A 16,588-nucleotide genomic window follows, 5' to 3' on the forward strand; every position below is an offset into this window, starting at 1 on the left:
AGTGCTGGGGAACAGTTGGATTTGATCTTAGAGGGCTTTTCCAGCCTAAACAATTCCATGATTCTCTGATTCTAATGGAGGACTCTGGGGGCAGGGGAAATAAAGTGCTCCCTGTGGAAAGCAAAGCACTGGGAAGCTTTGAAATGGGTACATATGGAATGTCACGGGAGCAAATGTGTTGCTTCCCCCCCCCCCTCCTCTGCCCCCACGTTGGGTGCTATAAGCCAGGGTTGTGTTTTGCATATTATTTATTATTGTTTATATAATTCATACTGTATTTCCAGGTAATTTGAAAGTTAAAAAATAAAAAAGGTCTTTTTAGTGGTTATGTGCTCCAAGCCATGTTCCAGTGCAACCCATGGAAGAACACCTGTTGTCATGAATGAGAGTATTTACATCTTCCAGAAATCCCCCTGAAATCCCCTTGTGGAGTGGAGGATCTTAAAAAACAGGGTGATACAAGTCTGTCCTGAGTCAGGGAGGAGGATACTGGAGCAGGCAGGCCATGCAGAACTGGTCAGGAGAGAGGTTCCAGCTGAGGGCATACAGGTGGGGCAGGAATGGTTGAAGCTGCTTCATCCTTAGGAGGAAAATGGGTCTGGATGGTCAGGTTTTCTTCAGAGTGTCTTTGATGACGCTGTGTGACTGCAGTGGAGTTACTATTGCAAGTAATTCCTAATTTGCAGTGGGAGAGCTGGTGCCAGCAAGGGAGTGGATTCTTGTCTCCTGTGAGAACTCCCTCAGCTCTGGCAAAGGGTGAGGGTGCCCCATGAGGAGGGGGAGGCTGTTGTGGCCATCTGAGTTGGCTAATGGAAACACTTGGCTCTGATACCTCTGTCCATGCTGCACCATAAGTTTCTGCAGCCTTTCCTCGTTTCTCCACACTCAGTGTGGAAAACCACCCGGCAGCCTTCACACGTGGGTGGGTTTCTGAGCCCAGCACCACTCAGTCAGTTTGCTCACAAAGCAAACTGCAGCAGTGCCTTATCTCTGGGGCTGAACAAATCTGAAGATTTAAAAACCAAACCAGCAATACAAATATCTGCCTGGTGGGTTTGATCTGTCTCTTGTGTTCAAGGCTTTGATAATGCAGCCCAACCCACCCACTCTGGCATCATCCTGACCCACACTCCCACATGAGGCTGCTCTGGCAGTTGCTTCCCTGGAGGAGTTTTTGCTGCCAACTTGGGGATGCGGAATTTCTATGCTTCTCCTCAAGTTTCAAATGAGTTTTGTGTTGTACTTAGCCCAGGAACTTGCTGTGCAGCCTTACCTCTCTTCCAGCCCTCGCTGCCTTCCTCAGCCTGACTGTGCAGACCAGCTTTGTGCTTCCCAGAGCTCCGAGGGCATCTCAGCCTCTCCAGTTCTGCCTGCGTTTGGTGGGGAGGAGAGCTGGGAAGAGCCAAGGCCACTGAAGGGAGAGGGAATGTGAGTGTCTCTTCTGACTCTGCTCCAGCTGAGCTGGACCCATCCCCTCCACGTCACTGAAACACTGCCGTGACCCTCAGTAGTTCTGTCAAACTATTCATCAGCCTCGTGTAGAAATGTAGTGTTGTTTTTGTGGTTTTGCCAGCATTTTCCTTTGATATAAAATACATATTCCCTTTTTCCAACACCTTGGTAACTGGCAGATACCATTTCAAGACTGTTCAACACTGACAGTTTCTTTACCATTGACCATTTCAAAAGGGAAGCAAAAAGCAATTGGTTGTTGGTAGCAAAACTGTATTTCCAGGTAGCAAGTAAAGTAACTGTTTATTCAGGAAGATAATTAGTGCAAACCACCACATGCCATTCACTTTTTAAGAGCTCTTCTACATAAACAGTATTTTAATAAATTTTAAGTAACGAAATATTTTTTTGCAAAAGTAAATAAAGGATATGTTCTATTCTTGGGGCGAGTGCTGAGCCATTTTACTCAAATATGGCCATTAGGACCTCCTCTTATGCATCCAGGGTTTTTCAGGTTTGTTCTTTGTTGAAAGACATTTTCCTTTTTTCCTGAATCCAGGTGATTAACAGGCAGTCACAGCACTGAGCTTTTCTCTGCAGCCATGGGAGCTGCGCTGCTGGGTTGGTTTGACCTCTTCCAGTTTTACCTCAGGCTCAGATCCTTCCAGGAATGCCCATTTCATCCGAAAGGGAGATAGGTGTTTAAGAAGCAACCACATCTGAGTATGGGCTCCTGAGGTCATCACAGTGAGGCTGTTCCCCATTGGAACTGCTTTCTTCCATCTGGCTCCCTACAATCACTTGTCTGGAATGTGTGGACAGAAAAAAGTACAGCTATCAGGAATGTGTTTGGAAGAGAGACAGTCTCAGTTTCAACAGGAAGTACATCAAAGTTTTAAGAAATAAAGAAGATGCTGCTTCTAACACAGAAGACATTGAATCCAGCAGGAGAGAAGCTCTTGGACTTCAGCCCTCTTCATCCACCATGAGAACCATGTCCTTGCCTGGAAATGGAGTATGACCAACAGGAAAGGTATGAGGTGTCTCCCCTCTCTCCCTCAAGATGGGGCCTTCGGTCCAGCCCTTAATTCGGTCCTTTAGTGAGATTTTTAAAGAGGAAAGTAGAAACTTTGCTATGACTTTCTCTGTACCAAGGGTGAAGGGAACTGTCACTGCTGCTTCTGGGGAAGCAAAGAGGGATAAGAGCTTCCTGAGACTGTGAATGGGTGTCACTGGGGACAAGAACAAGAGGGATGTGAGATATTTGGGAAGGATTGCCTGATACTGGGGTTGGGGAAAAACAAGACAGCTCTAAGGGCTGGTGGAGAACTGACCAAGGAAATGGGATAGACCTAGAAAAGAACAGATAGGACTCAAGTAGCAGGAAATGTACAAACAATAACAACTCAAAGATGTGTGGTTCTGCCAGAAAAAGAAGTTAGTGGTGGGGTGGAAGGGGTGATACGAGAACAGCAGAGTGCACCTGCCTCCTCTCCTCCCTGAGCCCTCTTGCCAGCAGTTTCCCAAACTTCACCCTTAAAAAGTAAGTAGCAGATGAGTCCTGGCCTAGAAGCAGTAAGTTCTAGTTAACAGGGCTGAAGACAAGATCTCAACTACTACTGTGTCCTTAGGCATTCAAAGGTGGTGAGGAAAATTACACTGGGAAGAAAAATGTAACCCAAAAGTTGACAATGGAAAATTTTTGAAAAGCCTTATTAATGTCCTGGAGCCACCCTGGCTTCAGAAGGGAGAAAGAAGACATTCTGGAGTAAAAGCAAGTGTTTAATTGGCTACATAAAGCTAATAACCAAAATCTAAAAAGCAAGATAAAGCAAATGGGAGAAAGAAGTGAAATATAAACTTTATAACCTCAAATTTATATTACTTGCAAATGAAAGCTTAAAATATCTGTGCCTGACAAGACTAGCTCAACAGAGATTTTGCTTAATGGTAATTCAAAAAACAGAAACAAAACCCCAAAGTCTCAGCAACAGGCCCAGCACAGGTTTGGGAGTTTCTTTGCTATGCTACCAGTGTATTCTATTCATTTCTCTTCTCTCTCTTTGACAGAAGCAAGACAAAAAAAACTCTTACCAAAACAGGATGTTTCCAGTCCATTAAGTAGCTAAATACCATCAGTTAGCTATCCATGTTTTAAAATCAGCTGGAAAACTTGCATCTCAGAGACCCAGGGACTGTCTGAGGAGAACTCTGGCAGGGTCTGTTAATCATTAGCCATCCCTGGGACAGCAGGGAGGTTGGAGGAGGCTGGAAGAGTTCCAGAGTCCCAGTACTCAGAGTACTCTAAGGCAGTGCTGTGACTGACCTCGGCCAAGACAAAATCACAGAATTAAATCTGAGATAAGATACAACCGAAATAGTGATTGGAAGGGCAGTGCAGATCTAGAGAAAGCCAAGTACAGTGAAAAATGTCTGATGTCATTTTTTGAGGGAAGCATGATTTGAAAGATAAAGGCAGCTTCATATCCGTGATTACTGTGAGGGTGATGAGGCACCACATCTAAACACTGAGTGGAGTTTCTTACTGCAGGAGATCTGTGTGGAGCCAGCAGAGCTCATGCTGCCAGGGAGCCCAGAGGCCCTGGAGTGAACCTCTCTGAGAGCAAGAGGCTGGGACAAGGGATGAGATAGAGAGATCTTCCAACTCTCTGGGCACCCAACTCGGGGGTTTTTTTCCAACATTACACTGTCTGGACAGCCAGAAAATGTGGGTTGTGCGTGGCTGCCAGGAATGTATAGCCTCTAATGAAATGCATGGGAGACCAGTGTTCCTCTGGAGAGGTCCAGGAAGGAACTTGCCCTGTCCCCCTTCCACTGCGTGAAGGTCCAACCTTAGCCAGGAACTGTCTCCAGCCACTAACCCTCACTTTTCTGCATCATTTTGGATGGTAAGAAACACCACTGAAGCAAGTGTTAGTACTGGCTCTGGATCCCAGCAGTGTGATCCTCAGTTGCCTTGGCACGCTAATGGGTTTGAAATCATTGGTCCCATGCCCCAGACCTTTTGTCTTATTTCTGTGAGATAATGTAATGGTGACAAAGGGGACTGGGACCTGGATTCCACAACCTCCTCCCCTCTTGCGTCTCAAACTCACCCATCAGACTTAGCACCAAATTCTTTGGTGTTGCAGAGCAATGTGTGGTGCAATCAGATCACGGAGTCAGATCCAGGACCTCTCAGTGTCTCTAACCAAGGATTAAGCTGTGGCATAAGTAGATATAGGCCTTTTGGAAGACACTTTGACACTGGCTTGTTTTCTGTGCGGAGATGCAGGTTAAAAAAAGCAGACTCTGCTGTGGAGGGTGGTGTGCCCTTGCCAAAAGAGGAGACCCTGGTGTTGCATAGCAGTGGTAGAGATGCAAAAATTGCATCCAAAGAGGCGAGACCAGCAGGATGAGGGAAGGGATTCTCCCTTTCTGCTCCACTCAGGTGAGACCCCAGCTCCAGCTGTGGGGACCACAACACAAAAAAGACATGGAGTTGCTGGAGACAGCCCAGAGGAGGCCACAGAGATGCTCCGAGGGCTGGAGCAGCTCTGCTCAGGAGACAGGCTGGGAGAGCTGGGGGTTTCAGCCTGGAGAAGAGAAGGCTCCAGGGAGACCTCACAGCCCTTTCCAGTGCCTAAAGGGGCTCCAAGAGAGCTGGAGAGGGACTTTGGACAAGGGTCTAGAGGGACAGAACAAGGGGTAATGGCTTCTCATTGCCAGAGGGCAGGGTTAGATGGGATACTGGTAAGAAATTCCTCCCTGTGAGGGTGGTGAGGCCCTGGCATAGGTTACCCAGAGAAGCTGTGGCTGCCCCACCCCTGGAAGTGTTCCAGGCCAGGTTGGATGGGGCTTGGAGCAACCTGGGCTAATGGGGGGTATCCCTGTCCATGGCAGGGGGAGGTGGGACTAGATAATCTTTAAGTCCCTTTCCACCAAACCCATGCTATGTTTCTGTGATCCTATGAAAACACAACCTTCAGGGACACCCCAGGGATCTAGCTGACCTGTGGTGGGGGTTTGCTCAACATTCCACTGAAGCACAAGGTGCGCTCGTAGGACCCTCCTGGCTCCTCTGACCTGGCCCTGAGCAAGCTGGGAGAGCACACAGTACCCTGCATGTCCCTGGGAGTGACAGAGAGATGGATGAGAACAGAAATGGTGAAGGTAAAAGTTCTCCAGCCTTGACCAGTGACGTGTGTGTGTGTGTTTGTTGGGTGAATGTATCAGAATTATCACAGGGAAAGAGACAGGAGGTTTCCATACAGATATCGGGTGACTGTCATGCCAAGGGTAAGGGGTGGATGACATAACAAAGAGGATGACAGGGGAGGCTGGTGGAAGTTTACAGGAATGATTTCTTCCAGACACCCCGTTCGGTTTCGTTGCTGGAACTGGGAGAAGGGTAACTGAAGTGGGGCTTAAAAACCAAATGGAACTCAATCAAAAAGGGCAAGTTTTGTGTGTGTGTGTGTTGAATACTCCCTTCAGTCCTAGAATTGTTTTCTTACAGTATATTTCAAGTTTAGAAAAACGAAAAGTCTAAGCAAATCTCATCCAATAGTGCTTTTCATTAATGATTCCTGGGCACTCCACGAAACATTCCTAGACTTGCCTTGTTCACAATAGCTCTTCTGAAGGCCAAAATTGAACATATCAAGGATAAATATGGATATTTTTAAGCGAAGTATTTCACTCAGTAACATGATGAAAAAGTGAAAAAAAATCTTAAAAATCAATACTTTGTTTAAGTCTCCCAAACACACTGAGATTTTCATGTATACAGACTTCTCCTGCCAGTTTTTTAGGAACAGTAAATTATTGGGAACATACCTCCTCTATCCTGCAATTTTATTTCCATTTCCATGTTTCTTGTGTTGTTAGCCTGCCTCCTGCTTTGTGGTTTAGTTGGGTAAGCTGCCTTTTTTAACGTTGTTGCTCCTTGAGAAACCAATGGATTTGAGCTGTGTTATGTCACCTGCAAACCTCATCAGTTCTTTTTATGCAGGTGATTTATGCAAACAGAGAATGGCTGTGGGTCGAAAGACACTCCGATCAAATAACTACGTAAAGAGTGTCATCTCTGTGCAATTATAAATGTTGTATGTAACTGCTGGATCATTGAAGGGAGTGAATGTCTCAGGTTATTTTATCACACTGATCTGCACTTACTTTATGTCTGGTTGTACTTACTTCACTGGAGTTGATCCGGAGCGGGACATACACAGCAAAATAAGAAAAAGTAACGTCACGAAGGCAGCAAGTCCGACCCAGAAGGCGATGACAATGGAGTCTGTGGACACAACACAGTAATCCTGTCACCAGTGCCACAGCAAATATAAAACACAGCAATATAATTTATGGTCTCTAATAGAGGTTCTCAATTGAACCACTTGATTGGTTCAATTTCTCCTTTTAGGGAGAGGCATCTGAGTGCCAATTTGTTAAAGGTTGTGAGAGCCTCCTAAGAGTTTATTGTAACAGGGTAAGGCCAGGGCTGAGGGATGGGTTGGTAAAAAGCATCCAGTCAGTATGCTGGTGACTAGAGCTGTGCAGATATTTGGATATGGTTCCTTTTACATAGTCACAGTGCAGGATGCAGTGTGGTGCTGAAGCCTGAGCTGTTACTGCCAAATCCTGATTTTAGGGGGAAAAGTACAACGCAGGATCTTTAAGATGATGCCCTAAGGGAGGGAATTACAGCCTTGAAAGTATTTTATACCAAGAGAAATACCAAGGAAAGCTTGTTCAAAAGTGTCTGTGACCCTCACAGCACATCAGTGCAGAGGAAGAGGATGTGACCCTTGCCCTGTTCAGCTGCAGTGCTTCTGTAATCATCATAGAACAGTGCAAAAGGCTGCCTGCTTTATCAGGACCAAGTGGTTTCTTTAAGGAACAAGCAAGAGGATTCCCAGTGCCAAAGTATGTGTTCCAAAGTGGGAAATGGGAGTACGAGGTGGCTGGGGGAGCAAAGGAAGCTGCTTTTTAATGAAGGCTACAGTGCTGTGTAAAGTACTGCCTGAGCCATGGGCTTGCTGAGAGATGGGAATGATCCACTCCTGCCCCAGGAGCACATTTGGTCACTGTTTCAAAAATGCTCCTTCCTGGGATCAGGGTGGTGGTGGCCAGTGCCCAGGTTAAGCCTCGGGAAGGTTGGGTGCTCTGCCCTGAAGTCACAGCTGGTGACTCACTTCCACTGGGGTGAAAAGGAAGGGTCACTGACTCCAGAGACAAATATTGACCAAGACAAAATAAATCTTTCCTCTGAAAGGACAGAAAACACTGTGTTCTTTGAAACGGGTCCAGTATGTTTGATTGGATGTTTCTTCTGTGAAGAAGTTCATCAGAGCTACAAAGAGATTAAGGGAGTTAGCCCAGCCCCTTTTAAACCTCAAACTGGGGCTGGCCCAGCTGTACCCTTATCAGAAAGCTGAGTTTTGGCTGGGCTACTGAGAAATATCAATGTGGAGGGGCAGCTTATTTATTCTTCCTCTGTTAAAGAAAGTTTTAATGACCTTTAATTCAGAGAACATTAAATTAGCATGTGAAGGCCAATATTCTGACACGCTCTTCACCAACTTATCATGGAAAAAAGCAATGGGGTGATAGTGGCCAACCACGGCTCCTAAAGGGAGAATTAGGGGACTTCTGGTAAAAAAAAAATCTAAAAAACAAGGTCATGACCCCAGGATATATTGAAAAGCCCAAAGTTTTGAAGTGTTCAAAGCCACTGGGACAGAAACAAAGAGTTTGGATTTACAGAATTTTGTATCAGAACTATTTTGGTTCCTTCTTTTAAGAGCAGATTTAATATGTTTCATGGAACTCACTGAAGTTAAATAAATTTACTCTAGGTCCCAGGGGGAGTTTGAACCAAAACTTCCTGGTTTTAAGTTCTGCAATTAGGATATTTTCTTTTAAAAAAGTGGAATAATATATTTTAACAATCAATAAAAAGCTTTCCTATTGCTAAATTTTACCATTACCTTTTTTTGTGTGTGTGTGCATGTTTTTAAATAGCTTATTAGCTCACGGGCCAATTAAGCTTTTTAATTATTTTTATACAAAATGGAGAGAGCTGCACAACATTATTAATAGAAAACAAGACCACGATTTTACAGCTGGATTTAGATGCATTTTCATGGAACAAACAATCTCTCAAAGCTTCAGAGACCAGCCACATAATGGAGGAAAGGAAGTGCAGAGATTCAGATCTCTGTTTTACATTAAATAAAAACAACCAACAGGCAAAATTGAATCAGGGAGCTCCAATCCCATCCCAGGGGTTACGGGAACTGCACGATTCACTTGGGCTGCCCCAGCAACGCTCCTGAACAAACACTCAGGTCCCATTGCAGCCACTCAGCAGAGACCCTCTGGAACATCAATATTTATGGGGTTACTCTGATCCTGGAGGTAGCCTACATTTTTACAAACTTGGAATGCTTGTTGCTATCTGAGCAGAAATGACCACATTTCATCCTCAGTGCAAAAGGCAAGGACTTGCTGAACTTAATCCACCTGCACATCCCAAGAACATGAAGGCAATAATTCCAGCTGTGGCTTCTGGAGATATAAGAATGTAAATATTATGCAAACACAGGAAAACCTACTAAGTACATTCATTGCTTGACTGATGCTTTTACTCAAGTTAAAAACTAACCAGCTGTGGGGTTGTTTCCCTTGGTGTTTTCTTTTTAACTGGTAACCCACTGTTCTCACAGTGGTATTTGGAGAAGGAAGAATAATAGTACCAAGAGGATGCAGTCTCCATTCCTCCTGGACTACTGACATGGCAAAATGTCAGTTTTCATCTCCTTAGAATATAAAAACAGCTGAAAGGTGGCAGACTTCTCAGCTTCTTTATGGAGAGAAATAAGTGGAAAAAACCCAAACAGTAAGAGATTGATTTGCCCTGCTTTTAATGGAAATAAGGATGATAAGATCACTCATAGGCACATGGGGTAATTTCTTCCACAAAACTCTCAACAAATTTAAATTAAACAGAGGTGAGCATTTTGTCTCAGAAGTAGAGTTTCTATGAATTTCAAGAAAACAGGCAGCTGAGTAGAGAGAAATACCCAGGGAGAAAAGTACTGTAACACAAACACCACCCTTATTATATACCAGGCAACTCAAATGGTAGAAAAATGTTATTAAGGAGAAGAAAAAAGTGGAAAGCTTAGATTCCTGATTTTTGGTGCAGTTTGGGTTTTCCCTGGTGGAATTTGGGGGTAATTATCTGCCCTAACTTTAAAATTAAGAGAATTAGAGAAGCTACTCATAGCCTGCCTGGTCCCAGCAGAACCAAATGTTGCTCTAAAGCATTACAGAGCAAGATTTTCTGTGTGGAAGGATGTGGATATTTACACCTTCTGTAAGGTGTGGTGCTCTAAGTTTGGAGGCAATAAACCCTCAGCCAGAAAAGCTCTCCTAGAGGCAGTGCAGGGTAAGTTTCTGCTCCCTTTTCCTATTCTTGCTCTCCAAGCAAACAAAGGACAAGCAGCTCCTAACATGGGCCAGTTCAGTCTTTACTGACAGAAAGGCAGTTTCTTGTGCTAATTACAGAGACATGACAGTATTCTGAAAGACCATCACATTTTCCTTACAGACCAGATCACTGTAATAACCCTGGGGAAAGCAATTTTAGTCTCTGAAACCACACCTGAACAGTTGCAGCTGTCTTCAGTAAACTAAACAGCAATGGATAAACCCCTTAACTTTGTCACTTAACTGAGGACACAGCCACAGGCAGAGCCTTGGCAGAAATGGAGGGAAAGCAAGTGCCTGGAGTGGAAGAGACTCAAACGCACTCAAACGCCTCCCGTTCTCCCTTGATTGCTGTCCATCCATCCACTACACTCAGTTCATCCCTCAGAACAAAGCCTGTCATTTCATCTCAGCAAAACTGAACCAACGGAGTTACATTAGGACAAAAAAAAATTACGTGCCACTTTAAGTAACCATAAAACGACGTTGCGATTTCATTGTGCAAAACTAATTGTGAGCTATAGCAAGGTGAAGGAGGTGAAAACTATTTCATATTATATCCTTTGAAAATAAACTGCAAAACACAGCAGAATCAGCTTCCACAGCAGGATAGCATTTTCGCAATAATGTATATTATTACTTTATTCATTCAGCAGCCCTAAATCAAAGGAGGAAAGATAAAAGAACAGCTTTTGTTCCTGGCTAGTGGAAACATCCATTTCTTTTACTAAGGCTCTCAATGTTTGTGAGTTGCAATGTAAACCTGAGGTTGCAAGACAAAACCACAAAAGTTTTATGAATATCTCTGCTCACTCAGTCAACTTTGTTGACAGTAGAGTACAGGTAGCTAACATCCCAAATTAGAGATTTGCAAGTCATCAGATTTCCCTTGAGTAAACAACTTCAAAAAATCTGTCCTTCCAAACAAGAATTAGTATCAGCAGTCTTAGAGTTTCAAATGCCGGAAGCTAAAGTGCAGAGTTTCAGTGTTAGCAATTAACCAGTCTGAAGGCAGGCACCCATCTATACAAACCATGCCCCAGCACGGGCTCTACTGCAAGGAAACAAAACCAGGTCAGTCAGACAAGCTATGCAACATTTCACCTGTACTAGCTTAGCACCTACTACTCTACAATACTTACATTTATTAACCATCAACTTGCTTCCATCTACTGGAATTGGATCTATGTAATCCCAATAATATTCATACGACCAAAAATACTCAGAGGAGTTTGTTCTGTTAGCCATGCCAGCAGTGCATTTTAAGCTAGCTCAGAGCTCCAGCCTAATACTCTTGCTTCATTGTACTTCAGTGCCCTCAGAAAGAGAATTGCATAACTGACGCCTGTGTCAATCACTCAGGGGTCCCACAGCTCAAGGACTGCTTTGGGACTGAAAACATCCAGTGGCAATGAGTATTAATGTCTGGCAGAGATGTAACAGCAGTCCTTAAAATGCAATCCTCTTTTCCTGACGGATAATTATGTTACTCCTCATCACAGTTAAACTGAGATGGATGTCAAGTAACCCAAGAATGGGATGGATAAGTGCCAGCTAGGTCACAAACCCTTCCCTCTCAACCCCTCTCAGCAGTGCACTGCTCCTAAGAGCTCATGAGCACAGCTGGGCTGAAAGACATTCCTGAATTTATCTGGAGGTAAAGAACTGGGGTCTCGAGGAGTGCTTGAGCATCTGAGGACACTTGGCTTGTACATCTGGAGGAGACTGAGGTCAGAGCTCATCGCAGTCTGCAGCTTCCTCACGAGGGGCAGTGGAGGGGCAGCTCCGATCTCTATTTTCTGGGACCAGTGACAGGATCCGAGTCAATGGCTGGAGCTGTGTTGGGGAGGGTTAGTCTGGATATTAGAAAAAGGTTCTTCCCCCAGACGGTGGTCGGGCACTGGACCGTGGGTAGTGGTCCCCAGGCTCCCCAGGGCAGTGATCACGGCCCCAAGGCTGCCAGAGCTCAAGGAGCATTTGGACAACGCTCTCAGGCACATGGTGGGATTGTTGGGGTGTCCTGCGCAGGGCCTGGAGTTGGACCGGATGATACTCGTGGGTCCCTTCCAACTCAGGATATTCCATGAACTAGGTGCGATTTGATAAAACGCTTCGTAAATAAAGGACGTGTTGGAATAACCATACGTCTTGCTTGGACTCGGTGACCTTAAAACGCCCTCACCTTCCCGGGCGAGACACGAGGTGCCCGGTGGGCGGTGCGGGGGCGGTGCGGGGGCGGCCCCCGGCGGTGCGGGGGCGGTGCGGGGGCGGCCCCCGGAGGAGCGGGCGGTGCGGGGGCGGTGCGGGGGCGGTGCGGGGGCGGTGCGGGGGCGGTGCGGGGGCGGTGCGGGGGCGGTACGGGGGCGGTGCGGGGGCGGTGCGGGGGCGGTGCGGGGGCGGCCCCGCCGCGGTCGGCCCGGGCTCCCCGCGCCGCGTCACTGCCGCTTCCTCGGCGGGCGATTTGAAGGCGATGAGGGGCGTCACTGCCGCTTCCTCCGCGCGGGGCGGTCCCAAGGCCATGGCGGGCGCCCTGTTCCCGCCGTCGGAGCTGGCGGCGGAGCTGGAGTGCTCCATGTCGCTGCTGGAGGCGGGCGCCGGGAGCGCGGAGCAGCAGGAGCCGCCGCAGCGGTGGGGGTCGGGCGCGGAGGGCTCGGACAGCGAGCTGCCCATGGTGTTCCTGTGCGCCGGCTGCAAGCGGCCGGTGGGCGACACGCTGAGCTGGGTGTCCAACGACGAGGAGGGCGGCTGCATCCTGCTGCGCAGTGAGTCCCGGCCCCCCCGCCCTGGCGTGTCCCCTCCCGGCGGGTCCCCTCCCCGCATCCCTCCCTTTCTCCCTCCCCCTGTGCAGGTGCGGCCGCCAGCGTCTCGGTGGACCACAAGCGGAAGCTCTCCAAGCTGCCCGACGAGTGCGGATGGTGAGACGGTGTGGGGGGGTCCCCGCCTGGGCACTGCCCTCCCTGTCCTGGGGGAACCGGGAGCTCCCGGGGAAGGCGCTGAGGACAAGCCCGGTAAAACGGCCCGGCGGGCGGGAGTGGCCGTGTGTCCCCGGGGAGCCCCCGAAACACTTATTGCGGGTGGTCTGTGCGAGGCGCTCGTGGATTAGGTCTGTACAAGGTGCTTATGGACTAAGGGAGAAGGGATTCTCTCAAGGGCATGTAGTGATAGGACAAGGGAATGGCCTTAAACTGAAAGAAGGCAGATTTAGATTAGACATTAGTATTCAAAAAATCCAGGCATTTGGAAACACATAAATAGCCAGGAGGCAGAGAAGCTAACTAAAAAAAAAAATCAACTTTTATTCGAATAAAAGGGAGAGTTCACTGAACAAACCTCAGTGTGGTCACTCAGCTTGGTAGGGGACTCAGCCTCCCTTTTATCCTATCTCACCGGGAATGCAGATCCCTCCCTGTTTCTCTATTGGCTGAGATACTCCAGGGTTACAGGCTCTCCTCCCTTTTCAGCGTACATCACATAAAACTATACCTTTCATATGGAGTTGTCACCTACTTCAGAGCTGGAGGGGGGGTTACTTATTCCTTGCAGCTGATTGATTCTCTTGTTCCTAAGGAAACTACACAGATCAAAGGCTGCATAACCAGTAACTTTCCACTCTCTTACTAAACCAATTATGACTATTACAAGTTTTGCAAGAACACTCTGTTTATTCCTCGTATTAGGAAGAAATTCTTCCCTGTGAGGTTGGTGAGGCCCTGGCACAGGTTGCCCAGAGAAGCTGTGGCTGCCCTATCCCTGGAAGTGTCCAAGGCCAGGCTGGAGAGGGTTTGTAGGAATCTGATCTAGTGGAAGGTGTCCCTGCCGTGGCAGGGGGTGGGAGTGGATGAGCTTTAAGGTCCCTTCCATCCCAAACCCTTCTGCCATTCAGTGGTTCTGTTAGTCTTGCTGAGGTCAGCCAGCCTAAGGAGCCACTGGGAATGCAGGCTGAAAGATGAGTGCCCATAATTGCACTGTGTAAAGCTCTAGAAAATTGTAATGCATGAATTTTTTTAGAATAGGGATGGAGAGAGGTGCTTCCTTTTATTTTCTCCTGAATAAATGTTACATGTCTTACTTACAGCGTGGTAGAAACCTTGTTCTGCTCTGGCTGCTCGAGGACACTTGGAAACATCTACACGTGCACCCCAAAGCATCTTGACTACAAGAGGGGTTTGTTCTGTTTCAGCGTTGATTCTATTGAAAGGTACATGCAGAATGTTTATGGGGAAGCCTGACAAATCCATTTCACTGAGCCGGGATTTCACTGAGGGGTGCTGCTGTTGTGTCTGTGGCATATCCAGATACAGCTGTTTGTGCTGCTCTGTTCCAGAGTGATTTTCTGTATTACTGCTGTTGGCATCGTAATGCTCAAGAATGAGAAACATCACCTGTGTAAGACAAATCCTAGAAAAAAATGCAATACCCGGGCTGCCTTTTGTGTAAGGAATTGCATACCAGCCAAGAAAATAACACTAGGTACACGGCACAAGAGGGTTCCTTCTCATTTAATCAGAAGAGAGTTTGTGAAACAAGCCTGCAGTCATGGGTAGCACCAAAAAGACCTGCCTATTAGCTGTTAGATGTTAGCATTGCCAGCAGGAAACGTGGGCAGAGGGCCTTAGGCACAACTTGGTGTGGGGTCTAACCTGTACTGGCCAAGTCTGCTCTGTCCTTGCTAAGGTAGGCAAAGTATGTGCTTGAGACTCTCACTTAGCCATCTTAAAAACTGTCCGGAAAATGAAGGTGTGCTTGGGTTTAATTGGTTTATAGCACTTTAAAGTGGTCTTAAAATGTTCTTCAATAACTATATCCTGAACTAAGGCTGCACACCAGAGTTCTTTTATGAATGCATATGCTCTAGTAAACAGTGATTTTTTTTCTGTCTGGGCTAGCTTCAATGTTTCTGGTTTTTTGTTAGGTTCCCATTTATTGTGCTGTATCGATGTGGCTGTTCACCCTCTTACTCTGGACAGTTGTTTCAGGGTTTTTTTCTTCATTCCACAGCTCTGATACTTTGTTTTTCCCATGGCAGTAAAATTCTCTGAAGCACTAACCTGGCCACAAAACGTCACTTTCTTGGGCAATGATGGCTGTGGCTGCTTCTCCCAGCCAGCACTGCTCCATTCTCCATGTCTGTGTAATTTTTTGCTGTATCTTGAAGCCCCAGAACCCATGGCTGTCTTTCGGGGTTCTGGAGCAGCACTGCCTTTGGCTTTTTGCCTTCAGAGTGAGAAGCTCATGATCTAAACTGTGGCATTTCAGCTATATTCTAGGATCCTCAGAAAAGCAAGCTCTTACTGATGAGGAGCCGCTGACTCTTGAAAGTCAAGCTGTCTTGCAAGAGGTGCTGGAAAGGGTAAGATTTAACCTTATATCATTCTTTGTTTAAATCACTTCTGTGAAATCTTAATATCCTTCAATAGCTTCTACAAAACAGCTTATTTCATCCAGAGCAATTCTGTGGGTTATAACGTCTGTTGTACTGCTCCATGCCATTAGGATCTTGTGTTATGCCAGATTTTCAGTAACTTTTCCTTTAATTTTCACAGTAATTGGCACTTTCTGTTTATCATTCACAGCATTAGATTCCTGTTTATATCTCAGTAATTTGATATTTCATTCCTAATTAGTTCTGATTCACTTCTCCAGATCTTCACTTAACTTATAGCCATGTCTCTTTTGCCTTTTGTGCAAAAGCTTTTGCTGTAACTTTGTATTGAAATATTACATCATAAATCAAGTTGATGCTTTACTCTACTGAAAACTTGTGACTGCAGGTAGGGAAGGTTGGGAGCAAATAGCATAAGGAAGTTGACTGTGGAAGGTGATGGTTGTCCAGTAAAAGGTGAGCGTGTGGCTCTGATGCCAAGGCTGGAAAAAATTACGGAGCAAACGTTAGAGTCAAGTGAGCTTTCAAACTATGAAAGTAACCGAAATAAAATCAAATAGGATTGGTAATGTGAGATCAGATTTGAGCCCTGTCTGTCACCTACACTTGCTCTTAGTATTGTGAAATTCTGTTTGCAACCAAGTCCCTCTCCCTGGTTGTTTTGCAGGCACACACTATATTAAAAGCTCTGGAGACAAGACTGACAGCTATTGAGTCGTGTGTGGCTCCTCTGTCCAAGAAAGTCTGAAAGAAATTACACGTTTAACTGCTGAAGACTGGAGAAAGTGAAACTTGTCCTTGTAATCCTCTGGGATCAGTGGAAACATTGGAAAAGCTGTCAGAGAGTGAAAGACATGAGTGGCTCATGCTGTAGTGGAACAGTGCTGAGTAAGCATCCTAGCCATCCTAGCCAACCTCTTCTTTCTCTTAAAAGGATACCCCAGATAGAAATAGATTGTTTTTTTTCTTAAGCAAGACTTGTGATGAATCAATCTGTAGACTTCTGGTTTAATGTAAATATTTATTTAAATTTTTCTCTCTGAAAGCAAAGAATTTATCTCCTGACTTCCCTGATATTCAACATCTACTGAATTGGGTGTGCATTTTCCTAAATCAATGCAAAACCTCCCTGTGATGCTGTGATGTCTGAAGGAACAACATTAAGTCACTTTTCGCTGTCTTGTCTCCACAGCCTTTGCTCAACTCATGCTCAGAGACAGGAATGGGCCAAAAACTATGGTTTTGTGGTTTGTTAGT

The 16,588-nt window shown here is 46.0% G+C and overlaps 2 protein-coding genes across 5 annotated transcripts; one reads left to right on the plus strand and one right to left on the minus strand.

The window, feature by feature from the left end:
- Window positions 1-295: 295 nt before the first annotated feature.
- Window positions 296-11,264, minus strand: MRAP (melanocortin 2 receptor accessory protein). Of its 4 annotated transcripts, none has more exons than XR_007903337.1 (3): window positions 3,547-3,795; window positions 1,274-2,257; window positions 296-513 (listed from the first exon to the last, which is right to left on the minus strand). XR_007903337.1 is itself a non-coding variant. In XM_051780322.1 (3 exons), the coding sequence occupies exons 1-3, from the start codon at window positions 11,194-11,196 to the stop codon at window positions 2,155-2,157; spliced, it is 309 nt and encodes a 102-aa protein (XP_051636282.1). In that variant the 5' UTR covers window positions 11,197-11,264; the 3' UTR covers window positions 386-2,154. The 4 variants fall into 4 exon arrangements, 1 of the variants encoding a protein (XP_051636282.1); XR_007903336.1 differs by having other exon boundaries at window positions 296-580; XM_051780322.1 differs by lacking the exon at window positions 3,547-3,795 and adding exons at window positions 6,652-6,751; window positions 11,091-11,264 and having other exon boundaries at window positions 386-2,257.
- Window positions 11,265-12,324: 1,060 nt separating this feature from the next.
- MIS18A (MIS18 kinetochore protein A) lies at window positions 12,325-16,182 on the plus strand. The gene is made up of 5 exons (XM_051781138.1): window positions 12,325-12,710; window positions 12,797-12,863; window positions 14,024-14,146; window positions 15,205-15,298; window positions 15,999-16,182. The coding sequence occupies exons 1-5, from the start codon at window positions 12,419-12,421 to the stop codon at window positions 16,077-16,079; spliced, it is 657 nt and encodes a 218-aa protein (XP_051637098.1). The 5' UTR covers window positions 12,325-12,418; the 3' UTR covers window positions 16,080-16,182.
- Window positions 16,183-16,588: the final 406 nt, after the last annotated feature.

Source organism: Manacus candei, unplaced genomic scaffold (assembly GCF_025592945.1).
Source record: "Manacus candei isolate 608988 ecotype Guabito, Panama unplaced genomic scaffold, ASM2559294v1 h1tg000014l, whole genome shotgun sequence".
In the NCBI taxonomy this organism is placed as follows: Eukaryota; Metazoa; Chordata; class Aves; order Passeriformes; family Pipridae; genus Manacus; species Manacus candei.